General features: G+C 42.1%; 1 protein-coding gene across 2 annotated transcripts in view; it reads left to right on the top strand.

Annotated features, from left to right (window-relative positions):
• The window catches only part of WDFY2 (WD repeat and FYVE domain containing 2), a 73129-nt gene that overhangs the window by 46654 nt on the left and 14421 nt on the right, over positions 1 to 12054 (top strand). For both annotated transcript variants that reach the window (XM_054995843.1, XM_054995851.1), the window contains 2 exons: positions 255 to 328; positions 11983 to 12037. In XM_054995843.1, coding sequence (XP_054851818.1) covers positions 255 to 328; positions 11983 to 12037 — 129 coding nt within the window. The remainder of the gene's footprint in view (positions 1 to 254; positions 329 to 11982; positions 12038 to 12054) is intronic.

Genomic DNA, 12054 nt, shown 5'->3' with positions numbered 1-12054 from the left:
CCCAAATCTTGGACCTGTGCAGGAGCCCATGCCTGCTTTTGGAATGGAGCAAAGGAGCTGCCATGCTGAACAAAATGGCCTGGTGTGCCACCATTCAGTGCATATGCTGTGTGTTGCCTGCCGCTGGTTTTAGGGCAAAGGATACCGCATACTAGATTCTCCTCCCCAGGCAGGTATAAAACTGGCATAGATGGCTTTCAAGTGCAATCAGCGTGTCGTTTAACTTTATCAGCATGTTTGTTTTTGTTTTCCAGCTCCATGTTCATGTATGTGTGTTAATCCGGAAACAAGAAGGCTGTCCGTAGGTCTAGACAACGGTACAATTTCAGTAAGTACGAAGATTTCTGGCTGACTTAATTTTTCTTGCAGTGTTTTGAGGATTCTTTAACCGCACTGAACAGAGGTCAAAAACAGATGCAATCCAGGAGATTCTTGAGTGTATCTCCAGATGTATGAAGAAGGTCTTTTAGCTTCTTGTTTTGCTTAAAAGCAGTCTTTTATTGCTGATAATTGTATCAGAGGGAGTGTTTAACCCCTTTAGTCTATGTTATTTTCCAAATCTAGATTTTGCCCACCTGAGCAGCTTTTATGTGAAAACTACATGTTGGAAGATAAAGGTCACAGATCTTCTACACCATAATGTGATTTGTACTTGAATGACAAACAGGGCTTTTTTTCAGCAGGAACGCAGTGGAACGGAGTTCCAGAACTTCTTGAAAATGGTCACATGGCTGGTGGCCCTGCCCCCTGATCTCCAGACAGAGGGGAGTTTAGATTGCCTTCCGCGCCGCTGAGCGGCGCGGAAGGCAATCTCAACTCCCCTCTGTCTGGAGATCAGGGGGCAGGGCCACCAGCCATGTGACCATTTTCTCTGAGGGCAACTCACTGAGTTCCACCACCTCTTTCCCCAGAAAAAAGCCCTGATGACAAACAATTGAAAGTGAAAGCTGCAGGGTAAATCCCCATCAGTATTTGCATTAACAGCAGCCCAAGTATTATAGGGCTTTAGGGGCATCTGCCCACAGAAATTAAATGTTTTGTGTTCCTTGCAATTCAGAATAAGTAGAGACCGTTTCAAAGTGGGAAATGAAAAACTTGCTTAAAGAATTTAAGTGAGGCCTACAGACCAGACCGTAGGTTTTGCTTGTGGTTTCTTGTTAGCCTGCATGCTTAATACAAATAAAACATACTCAACCACTGAATATGCTTGATGCAGAAAGAGAGGATTGGAGACGTGTGACTCTAGCAAACTACTGCGGCTTAAGTACATGGTATACTTTTCCTGGGTCCATCTCCAGGCAAGATCTATTTATTCCAGGCTTGGAACTCAGTTTCCAAATTTCCAGGTACATGAGGCCCCAATTTGGATTGGATCTGCAGTGCCCAGAGATAAGCAACTTAACTATCCATCCTGCACCATTTTCCGGACTTGAAATGGCCCTAGAGTGCTACTAGTTGTCCTGTTGGAGACGTTTTACCTGTGTTCCATGTTCAGCTCATCATTTCATTAAGTTTCCTTAATGGAGCAAAGCTCTCTGGGACTATGTCCCCATCCCCACTCCACATACGATGCAGTCCCAATCCAAATTGGGTCCCAAAAATGTAACTCCCAGACCTCATTTTTGATGGGGAGACAAATCCCGGAAAAGTCTACCATGTAGTTAGTCCCTTGGGCAGCAGCAGCCGGCAGGTATTTTGTACCCCATCTTCTACGCTGTAAAGCAGCAGAAATCTTAATATATTGCCTTACAGCCTAATCCTAACCGTATGCTACTCAGAAATCAGTCTTAGACGTTTTGATGAGACTTGCTTCTATGGAACCGTGTTTGGGATTGCAGGCTCCATAGAGATGTTTTTGAGTTGTCCCAAACTTTGCTCATTTAAGGTGGGTTCTGGGGCAACGCCTTGTTGATACTCTTTTTGCCTGATTCAGACATGAATTTATATGGTACCCAAAGTGCTGAGAGTACAGGAAGAATTGTGAGTCATCCCTGCAGGCAATAATTTGTAACTATGGCGCAGCTCTTGCTAGCGCTACCATTTTGAGAGGTGGCACAAGCCTTGATGGTTCCCATGCTACTTATGGGCTGTGTTGATATTTTGCCAGGATAGGCAGAAGCTCCTCTGTCCTTTTCCCAGTCGTGGATATTGGATGCCACTTTTCTTTTCCAATTCCACTGAAGGAGGTGGTACTGGCTGCCAATATATCAAAGCTATTTACTTCTGTTTGGCAGTTTTCTTGGGGAAACCTTAAGGTATGTCCAGAATCCCTGTTATATAGAGATTTGTATCCCTGCTTTTTCTCCAGAGTGGGATCCAAAGCAGCTTCCAACACCATTCTCCTCACCTCAGTGTTATCGTCACAACCACCTCCCTGTGAGGTAGGTCAGGGCTGAGAGTGTGTGACTAGCCCAGGGTTACCCAGTGACCATGGCAGAGGATTCAAGCCTGGGTCTTTCAGGTCCTAGGCAGACACTGTAACCGTGAGACCACACTGATTCTTGTATAGCAGCTTTCCCTTTCCATTTTCCTGTCCTTAGGACAAAAAGGGCCGTCACCAGACAAGTTTTGGAAAAACCATCACTCAGAGGTTGAACATATAGAATCATAGAATTGGAAGGGACCCCCTAGTCCAGTCCCCTGCACAATGCCTCCTCCCCACACACCTCCAGTGACCTCTGTTCCATGCTCAGAAGATGGCAGAACACCTTCAGGATCCCTAGCCAAACAAGCCTGGGGAAAATTGCTACCTGATCCCAAGGTTGCGATTGGCCTTACCCTGGGCATAGAAGAAGGAGCCATGAGAACTAAGCACCAATGTAACCCTTCCTGCCCTCCCCCTCGTGATCTGCTTAGGTTCACAGAATCAGCATTGCTGTCAGATGGCCATCTAGCCTCTGCTTAAAAACCTCCAAAGAAAGAGAGCCCACCACCTTCTGAGGAAGTCTGTTTTGCAGCCAGGAGGTCCCAGGTTCATTCTCCATCTTCTCCAACTAAAAGGTCTCAAGTAGCAGACGTGAGAAGATTGTGCCTGATTTCATGAAGGGTAGCTCCTGGTCAGCATAGACAACACTGAGCTATATGTCCCAAAGGTCTGACTAAGAGTGAAACTACAAGTGACAAAAGGCACAGGTTGGACACTTGTCAGCTTCCCTCAAGTTTTGATGGGAAATGTAGGCAGCTTGGCGGAATGTTGGACAAGTGACAGTTGAAAAGTCCATTGGACAGCAGTCAGAGAGCCGAGCTGCAAGACTAGGATGCCTACATTTCCCATCAAAACTTGAGGGAAGCTGACAAGTGTCCAACCTGTGCCTTTTGTCACTTGTAGTTTGGGCCAGTCATCACTCTCAACCTGATCTTCCTCACAGGGTTGTTGTGAGGAGAAAAAGGAGGAGAGGAGAAGAATGATGAAAGCTGCTTTGGGTCCCATGGAGGAGATAGGTGGAGTATAAATGAAGCAAAATCAAATAAAAAATAGTAAATGAAAGCTGGAAATTCAGAGAATTTGCTGCATCTGTTATTACAATGGTATATTGATATAGCAGTATGAACGAGATGATTCAGAAAAAAGATTAAAAAAACTAGGGGGGGTAAAGGAAGATGGAAGGGGGAATGATTTGACAGTAACAAACATCTAATCATCAAAAAGTAGATTGGAGGGGGGTGAAACAAAACCGAAAGGAACCAGAGTGACTCAGAATCAGCTTTTAAAAAATGGAGGTTAAAGTGGTCTTAAAAGAACCAGGAAAAAAACAGGAACAAAAAAACCAAAAAGCCAATGCGGAAATTAAAGCAAAAAAAAATGTGTGCAGGATTTAGGGGATAAACCAAAGCAGTACTGCTGAAAAAACCCTTGCTGAAAATATTCGCTCCAGATCTGATCCTTCTTATCTGGGTTGTAAAAGACAAGAATTGGCACATTTAAATGAGCCTGATAAAATGGTGAGCTTAATTCTGTGTGAACCATGATGCCATTTGTTTTATGCTTGTCTTAGATAGTGGTTCCTGAGAGCCAAACTACAAGTGACGCCTGACGCAGGTTGGACACTTGTCAGCTTCCCTCAAGTTTTGATGGGAAATGTAGGCAGCTTGGCGGAATGTTGGACAAGTGACAGTTGAAAAGTCCATTGGACAGCAGTCAGAGAGCCAATCTGCAAGACTAGGATGCCTACATTTCCCATCAAAACTTGAGGGAAGCTGACAAGTGTCCAACCTGTGCCTTTTGTCACTTGTAGTTCCACTCTCAGAATAGGCATTTCATATGTCCAAGTCTCTTCCAAACCCTGCACTAGACAGATCTTGTCAGAAATAGCGTGGCTGCATTGTTTATTATTCAGTCCATATCTCTAAACAGCATCAAGGCAGAGGTAAAGTGCACCACACAGACCTCTTGGGTTTCCTGTACAGAGACGGGGCCCTCTAGAGTTCCATTGTTGCAGATATAGAACTCCTCAGTAGCATCCTGGCTGAATTTATTCAGTGAATCAAGTGACTGTAGTGCAGGGTTGGGCAGGCATTTCCATTTATAACACATCTCTTTGATCGCCAGGTGTACGAAGTCCAAAAATATGACACCAAATTAATTTGCATGCTGTCCAGCTAGAAAGAAATGCTTCATTTCTTTTTATTCTAGCTTAGCACCTGAAATTATAACTTCAAACTCCGTAAGAGAACAAATAAAAACTTTCTGACTTGGTACGTGTATTCTAATACTTCAGTATTGTATTTACCTGAAATAAAATGATCGAAGACCATCCTCCTAAACAACATTATATACAAAAAGGGTGTTTTTAAAAAATTATTGCACATAACTGTAGCTTGTATATATGAATTTAAGATGGCCTCCTCTTTCTCTTGACAGCACATGTTATAGAGGCAAATCTTGTTGTCATGGCGCCAAGCGGATTTTTCCTGGCAAGAGAGTTGGCAGTGTACAGCTTTCATTAAAATTAATCAATTCATTAATTTCTTAGAAGTTTATGGAGGAATTGCTTGAGGTCTGCTATTGATGCAAGGAGGTAAAGATGGTGATAACGTGTCTCTGAGGTTTTGTGACAAGTAAAATTTAAGAGATTTGGTTTCCTCATTTTGATAGCTAACTTCGGAGTAGCTATTTGTCCTTTTGAGATGAGCCTCTGTCTGTGATCTTGTTCATGTGCTTGTATTGGCAGTGTTTGTAGTTCATGGAGCTATGGCATGTTAGTTGAAAGCATGAGCAGGTTTGCCTAAAAATGGCTGCCAACTAGATAAGCCAGCTTCAATATAGTCCCTTCCTCTGCACAAGTCAGACTGAGCTGATATGCCAGGTGCAGGCCAAAAAGATACTCGGTTACACGATTTGCTGCTGTCTTCACAAAGAGTTCAAACTGTGATGAGATATTTACCAAAGCTGATGAAAATAAGAAGGAATAGTTGGAGATCAAGACCACAAAGGAGCAACGTTCAGCTTCCCTAAAAGAACCCTCACCTTGATCAGCCTGAATTCTCATCAGTGCAGCATGATGCTCACACAGAAATAATTGTAGAAGTGAGACGGCTTAATATTAAGAGCAGTAGCTTTTTATACATTTGTTTCTGGGCACATTTCATAATGCTGGTTTGGGGTGTGCAGCGGGGAAATACTTGGTTTTCTCGCTTCAAGTTTACCCGAACCAGGAAAATGATTCAGAATAACCCAAAACCTGAAGCAAGCCACTTCAGGTTCGGGTTATCAGAATCGCTTCAGTATGCTTCATAATGATTTGGAGCATACCGAAGTGATCCCCCCCCCCCAGCGCCACTTACGTTTCCCGAAGGCTGGAGCAGCCAGCAGGGCGACAGGGAAGGCTGCAGCCAGTGCCTGCACTGCCCATACCACCACTTCGACCTCCGTGGTGGCTGGCAGGGCGGCAGCAAATGCCAGTACCAGAGGCTGTGTCGCCCGTGCTGCTGCTTCGGCCTCCATGGTGGCCAGCAGGGCAGCAGCGGGCACCAGCACCATTCACGTCGCCACTTCGGCCTCCGCGGCGGCCAGCAAGGAAGGCTGCAGCCAGTACCTCCACTGCCTATGCTGATGCTTCGACCTCTGCATCAGCCAGCAAGGCGGCAGGGAAGGCTGCTGCTTCCACCGCCACCAGCTAAGTGAGGTGGTGGTGGGAGGGCAGGGCACCCTTTCAAAAGGTCCCGAAGCAATCCAAATTGCTTCGGGAAGCTTTGAATCAGTATTTCCGAATCAGGGCCATTATAATGGCCCTGATTCGGAAATACTGAATCTTTCCGAATCGGGTCCGGTTTGGTTTTTCCCCCCAAACCAGGAACCTGAAGCGCACACCTCCAGTGCTGGTTCTTATTTTCCTAAGTCATTTGGGGTTGGGGCACTTGAAGAACCCCTTTTTCCTGTCCTATTCAGGTTTACTTATTAAGATCCTCTTCCCAAGTTCTGCCGTCTGTGCTTCAAGCTGCATATGTGTGGCAACCAGAGCTGGAGTTCTTTCTGTAGTGGCGCCTTTCCCATTAGGTTCACCTGCCACTTACTTTACTGCCCTTTAGGCACCAATCCAAAATATTTCTCTTTACTCAAGCTTTTAATGATTGTGTTCCATTCCTTTAAATTGTTTGTAGGTCATCTAATCTGAGAGCTGTTTTATGGCTATTGTTTTAAGATGTTGGATGTTGTTTATGGCTTGTTGTAATATTGATAATTTTATCACTGTTGCACTTAAGATTTTATTGTGTGTGGGTTTTTTACCTTGTGAGCTGCTTCAAGCAGGTCGCTGAGGTAGTAGCATATAAATTTTCTAAATAACAATAATAGAAAACTATTGTCCCAGAAAACTGGACAAAGGCCTACATCCTAAGTATCTTTTAAAGAGATGAAATCCAGTCTGAGGAATAGAATGCTTGCTTGTTTGACCTCTATCTGGGAAGATACTAGTGCAAATATTAAAAGATAATTTTTAAAAATCCAGAGGAAAATCACTCCATTGATAAAGCATTATAAAGAAGAAACTATTCCAGATCAGTAGAGCCCTTTCATAAAACAAAAAAGGAGTCTTGTGGAGTCCTTAAAGACTGACGTATTTATTGTGACATAAACTTTCATGAGCTACAGTCCAGTGACTTGTCAAGAAAGCCAAGGGAAGAGTATAGTTAATAGCCCTGGGCCCTAGATTTCAGAGAGACTTCTGATATAATCTCACATGGAACCATCTTTATTTTTAATACATGAAAAGAAAATTGCACGCCCTGTCAGGAAGTGCTATAAAATGGATTTCCACCATGTGAAAGGGAACAATAAATAGACCAGCAGTCAGTTGGGAAGAGGGATGTGGCATTTTGGTTGGTCATTTAGCACCTAATTTTATTTTGAGGGAAAGTTGGATTTACTCAAATGCCAGACTAGGTTTTTTCCACAGGTATGCCTCCCCCCACCCCAAAACCCCCAGGGGTTCAACTTAATACAAGTTAAAGTTATGTCCAATAAACTTCTTTGTGTGTAACATTTTTAAGGGGGTCATCTTACCTTTAGGGTCGTCTTCCTTTCGATAATAAGGTAGTTTTTTTCCTTGCTTGGATTTAGGTTAAACATTGAAGAGGTGGTAGAGTCTGAGAGATGAGTTAGAAAACCCCCTACAGACTACTCTAAAGAACTACTTGATTCCCTTTTTTGGTTCTGAATGTTGACTGGGAATCTCGTTGAAACAGAAAGGCTGAACTGGTCCCACTGAGACCTTTCTAACTTTTATAATATATATATAGAGATCTATAGATAGAGATCTATAGGTAGAGATTGATAGATATTATATGCATATCTTCAGTCTTTACTCCCTTCAATTCATATTCTGTCTCTCATTCCAATTATTAATACCTGTAAAAGATGCAAGTCACCATAAGATTGTTTAGCGTGACATAAAACTGTGACATTTATTATTTATTTATTTCATTACATGTATTGTCGAAGGCTTTCACGGCCGGAGAACGATGGTTGTTGTGGGTTTTCCGGGCTGTATTGCCGTGGTCTTGGCATTGTAGTTCCTGACGTTTTGCCAGCAGCTGTGGCTGGCATCTTCAGAGGTGTAGCACCAAAAGACAGAGATCTCTCAGTGACTCTGTCTGTGACTGAGAGATCTCTGTCTTTTGGTGCTACACCTCTGAAGATGCCAGCCACAGCTGCTGGCAAAACGTCAGGAACTACAATGCCAAGACCATGGCAATACAGCCCGGAAAACCCACAACAACCATATTTCATTACATTTCTATTCCGCCCTCCCTGCAAATGGGCTCAGGACGGATTACATCAGTTAAAATATAATCACAGGACAGCAAAGATTTACAAAGTCATAAAAGCATTTTAAAATGTGCTGTGGAATTGTAATGCATCGAATAATTTTTCCCCTCTTGGTTTTCCTTCCACCTCGTTCTTTTTTTGGTGCTCTTTGTTGCTCATTTAGAAAGCCCTGGATTTCTTAAATTGACAAAGAAAAATTAGGCTTATCTAGTATCTACCTCTAGCAACCTGACCTTAAAATGTGGATATCCCTCTTTTAATCTGAAACTGACTGCTTCATATATATTAGTTAATAAGCTGTTTCTATTTAAAACCTTTATCCTCTTCTAATCCTGAAATCAATTTGTGCGCTCCCTCCCCCCCAACAGAGGATGAGATTTTACTAAATTGTTTTTTAAAAATTGCAGCATGGAAAACTCTGGGGCAATTAAGGTAAGAATGTAGAAACCAAGGCTATTGGAGATGCTTCTCCGGCCATATTACCAATCTTCTTGCAAACCTAAACTGCAGTGCAGAGAAGTAATCTGTATTCATCAGTCTGTAGATAGAAGTTGGCACCTGGGTGTGATGGAAGAGATGGAACAAATGAAGTACAATTGAGAAACAAGCAAGTAGAATAGCTAAGATCCGTGAGGGTATTTCTGCAGAAGTCAAAGTTGACTATTGATATGTACTGATAATGAAGTCCTTTACATGCAGAGTAGGTTCCATTAGATTGGCATGATTCCAGGGACTGTTTGTAATTAGCATTTTCCCCAAAAGAAGACATCTGTTTATTTCCGTTGTGCAATAAGGTGATGTGAGAGCATACTGGGCTTTGATCGCAGGAGTTTTTTCCTTCAAACAATCAGCATTTTAGCAGAGCCCCAAGGATCAACCCTAGACATATGTTTTCATTTATGGACTTGTAAATAAACACTGCTTGGGAAAAACTGCCTGATTGTCAGATTTTAGCACAGTGACTGATTAGGAGCTGGGGAAAACATTCTTGGCTGAGAAAGGTATTTGCATGCAGCAAAGCAATCTTTATTTGTGTTTTGCAGCATCCATTTCCTCTTCCAAAGTACATGCCCGCTGATTAGCGGTTTGCCTCTTTGACAGAGGACTTGCTGCCATGAAAATGTCTTGGGCAGGGTTTGTAATTCTCTCGTGCCCATAAATGTCTCTGAATCTTAAGCAACAACACTCATTATTTGGTATGATGCCCTAGGCATCCTGTTACTAATACAGTTTTGTCCAGAACGAACTGTTATTTAAGATGGCTGACTTCCATTTTCTCCTCATCCCACTAGACTCTCCTGATGCAATTTTTGTATTTTTGCTTTGTCTGCGGCTAGGCTTTGCATCTGATGAAGTTTATGCTAAAATAAATTCTGCTAGTCTTTAATGTATCACCTGATTCTTGTTTTATATGCCCTTGGAGTAGGCATAGGATCTGATTGGGCTACACGAGGAGAGGATGTGGCTGTTGATTGGCCTGCATGACAATTGGATGTAACATAGATAATATAAATATGAGTGATGAAGGCAGGATCCTCCTTCCTCTCAGCAGTGCACACATGAACTGCTTCCCATGGCACAAACTCCACAACTAAATAAGTATTCTACTGAATCTGCCGTTAAGTAAGGAAAAAGTGTGTTAAACTGGTCCACTACCTACATGGTTTTGATATTAATTCTCTCACACACCTACTTCCCAGTGGTGAGATCACACCAGGATGACGTCGTTCACTGATGTGTGTGAGGTTTTGGTACATCCTGGTAACATTTAAAGTGAGGTAAATTTGCCATCCCCTGCATAGACGAAACCTTCATGGAGTAGCTAATAGTTTAAGTAATTCAGAAAAAGGATAGTGAAAACTAGTATTTTCAGAAAAGTGCATTTTGCTTGAGCAAGAGTTGCAGAGGCATTAAATTTGGCCTCATTCTATTTTTTAAATTTCTTTTACTATTATGCCTATTTATTTTATTTGTGTGAAAGCTTTCTATGCCTCCTTTCACTCCAATAGGGTTTCCAAGGTGATGAACATTAAAACATTTCAACATTTAGAGTAAAATATATATAATTCAATAAAAACATAAGGAAGAGAATGCTGTTGTTGGCATGTTATCCAAACGCTCCAGAGACCTGATGCCCCAATCCCCACGTTAAAGTACTACTTGAAGTCAGAATGAAGTATTAATTAAGTTCATTTATATCCCATTTTATCCTCACAAAACCCCCCATGAGGATTCTGTGTGAGTGACTCGCCCAAGGTCATCTCGTGAACTTCTATGGCAGAACGGGGATTCAAACCTGGGTCTCTTCGATCCTAGTCTGACATTCTAGTCTCTACACTATACTGGCTAGTAGTAGCCGTCATCAGTCTATCTTTATTGCATTCACAGATAAGCCATAGCAACAGTACAAGATAAAATCAAACATCCATCAAAATAAAATAATTTCTGAACGTTTTCATAGGAACGATTAAAATATGTAATAAACATGTAAAGTATCTCATAATAAAAACACTGTACAATCCGAAGGCTAATGAGCATATAGCATACAGGTCAACTGTGCTTGCATCAACATGCCTCATTGTCTTTTTTACCTTTATGGCGGTGCCAGAAAACCTTGCCATTTGGAGAGTGGTGGATTTGTCCCTATCAGCCAATAATACTAATTTTATGTATGCTGTACATGATAGGCAAAGGAAGAGGGGATGTAGGAAACTGTACGTGCATTTGAGTGTCAATGTTGTTATGGGGAAGGACCTTGGCTCAGTGATAGAGCATCTGCTTGGCTTGCAGAAGATCCCAGATTCAGTCCCTGGCATTAAAAGCATCAGGCAGCAGGTGGTATGTAAGACCTCTGCCTGAGACCCTGGAATAGGGTTACCCAGTCTGGCAACTAGTGGGAGACAGAGGGAAGGGATATTGGGGGGGGGGGCATCGGCGTGAAGTCACTTCTGAAAAACCCAGAACTGATGTCTCACCTTTTTAGAAATTGGTGGATCCTCTGTAGTAAAACCATACTTTTCAGTGATTCCTAGAGAAGGCTAATGTCACTTCTGAGAAAAAAACAGAATGGCTTGTGTTTTCATTTTTTTTTATTGTAAGGTGCCTTGTGCAGGATTGTAAAGAAGCAGTATAGACCTATTCTAAATAGATAAACCTAGAAGTTATATTGGTCCTGTCTAGGAATTGCTGAAAACTATGGTTTTACCATAGAGTTTCAGCCATTTCCTAGAAAGTCATGTCATTTCCAGCATTCACATACATGTATGCGTGTGTGTTCAGCATTGTGTTACTGTCAGTGGAATGTATTCCAGTGCACACCCACCTCTATAACTAGCACAACTCATCAGCACACGTGTTGACCATCCAGTATAATGTACATTAGTTACTCAACTGCTGTTTCATGGGGAGGGGTTGGGAAACCTTTTGCAAAAGTTGTTCAGAAAAGCAGGTTGGTTTGTGAAAATGAAAAAATAAAGGCAGGCAGAGTGGAAAAACTACAGAAAAAAATGACAGGCTTAATGCCTCCCTCATTCAGCCCTTCATTATGGTTTACTAGACAACCAGAGGTGATGAGCAGAGACCTAAAACGTGGAGACTTGAAATCCAGTACAATGATAAATTCTTGGATTTTAACAAGAACATATATTACATTGCGCACCAATTCTCAAATATTTCATACTTCATATTTCTAAAGTGGCTACTTTGTTATTTTCCAGGAATTTATTTTATCAGAAGATTACAACAAGATGACACCAGTTAAAAGTTACCAGGGTAAGAAATGTAGTCCA

Source organism: Eublepharis macularius, chromosome 1, assembly GCF_028583425.1.
Source record: "Eublepharis macularius isolate TG4126 chromosome 1, MPM_Emac_v1.0, whole genome shotgun sequence".
In the NCBI taxonomy this organism is placed as follows: Eukaryota; Metazoa; Chordata; class Lepidosauria; order Squamata; family Eublepharidae; genus Eublepharis; species Eublepharis macularius.
Note: the sequence above shows the minus strand (reverse complement) of the source record. Positions and strands in the feature narration are given on the sequence as shown.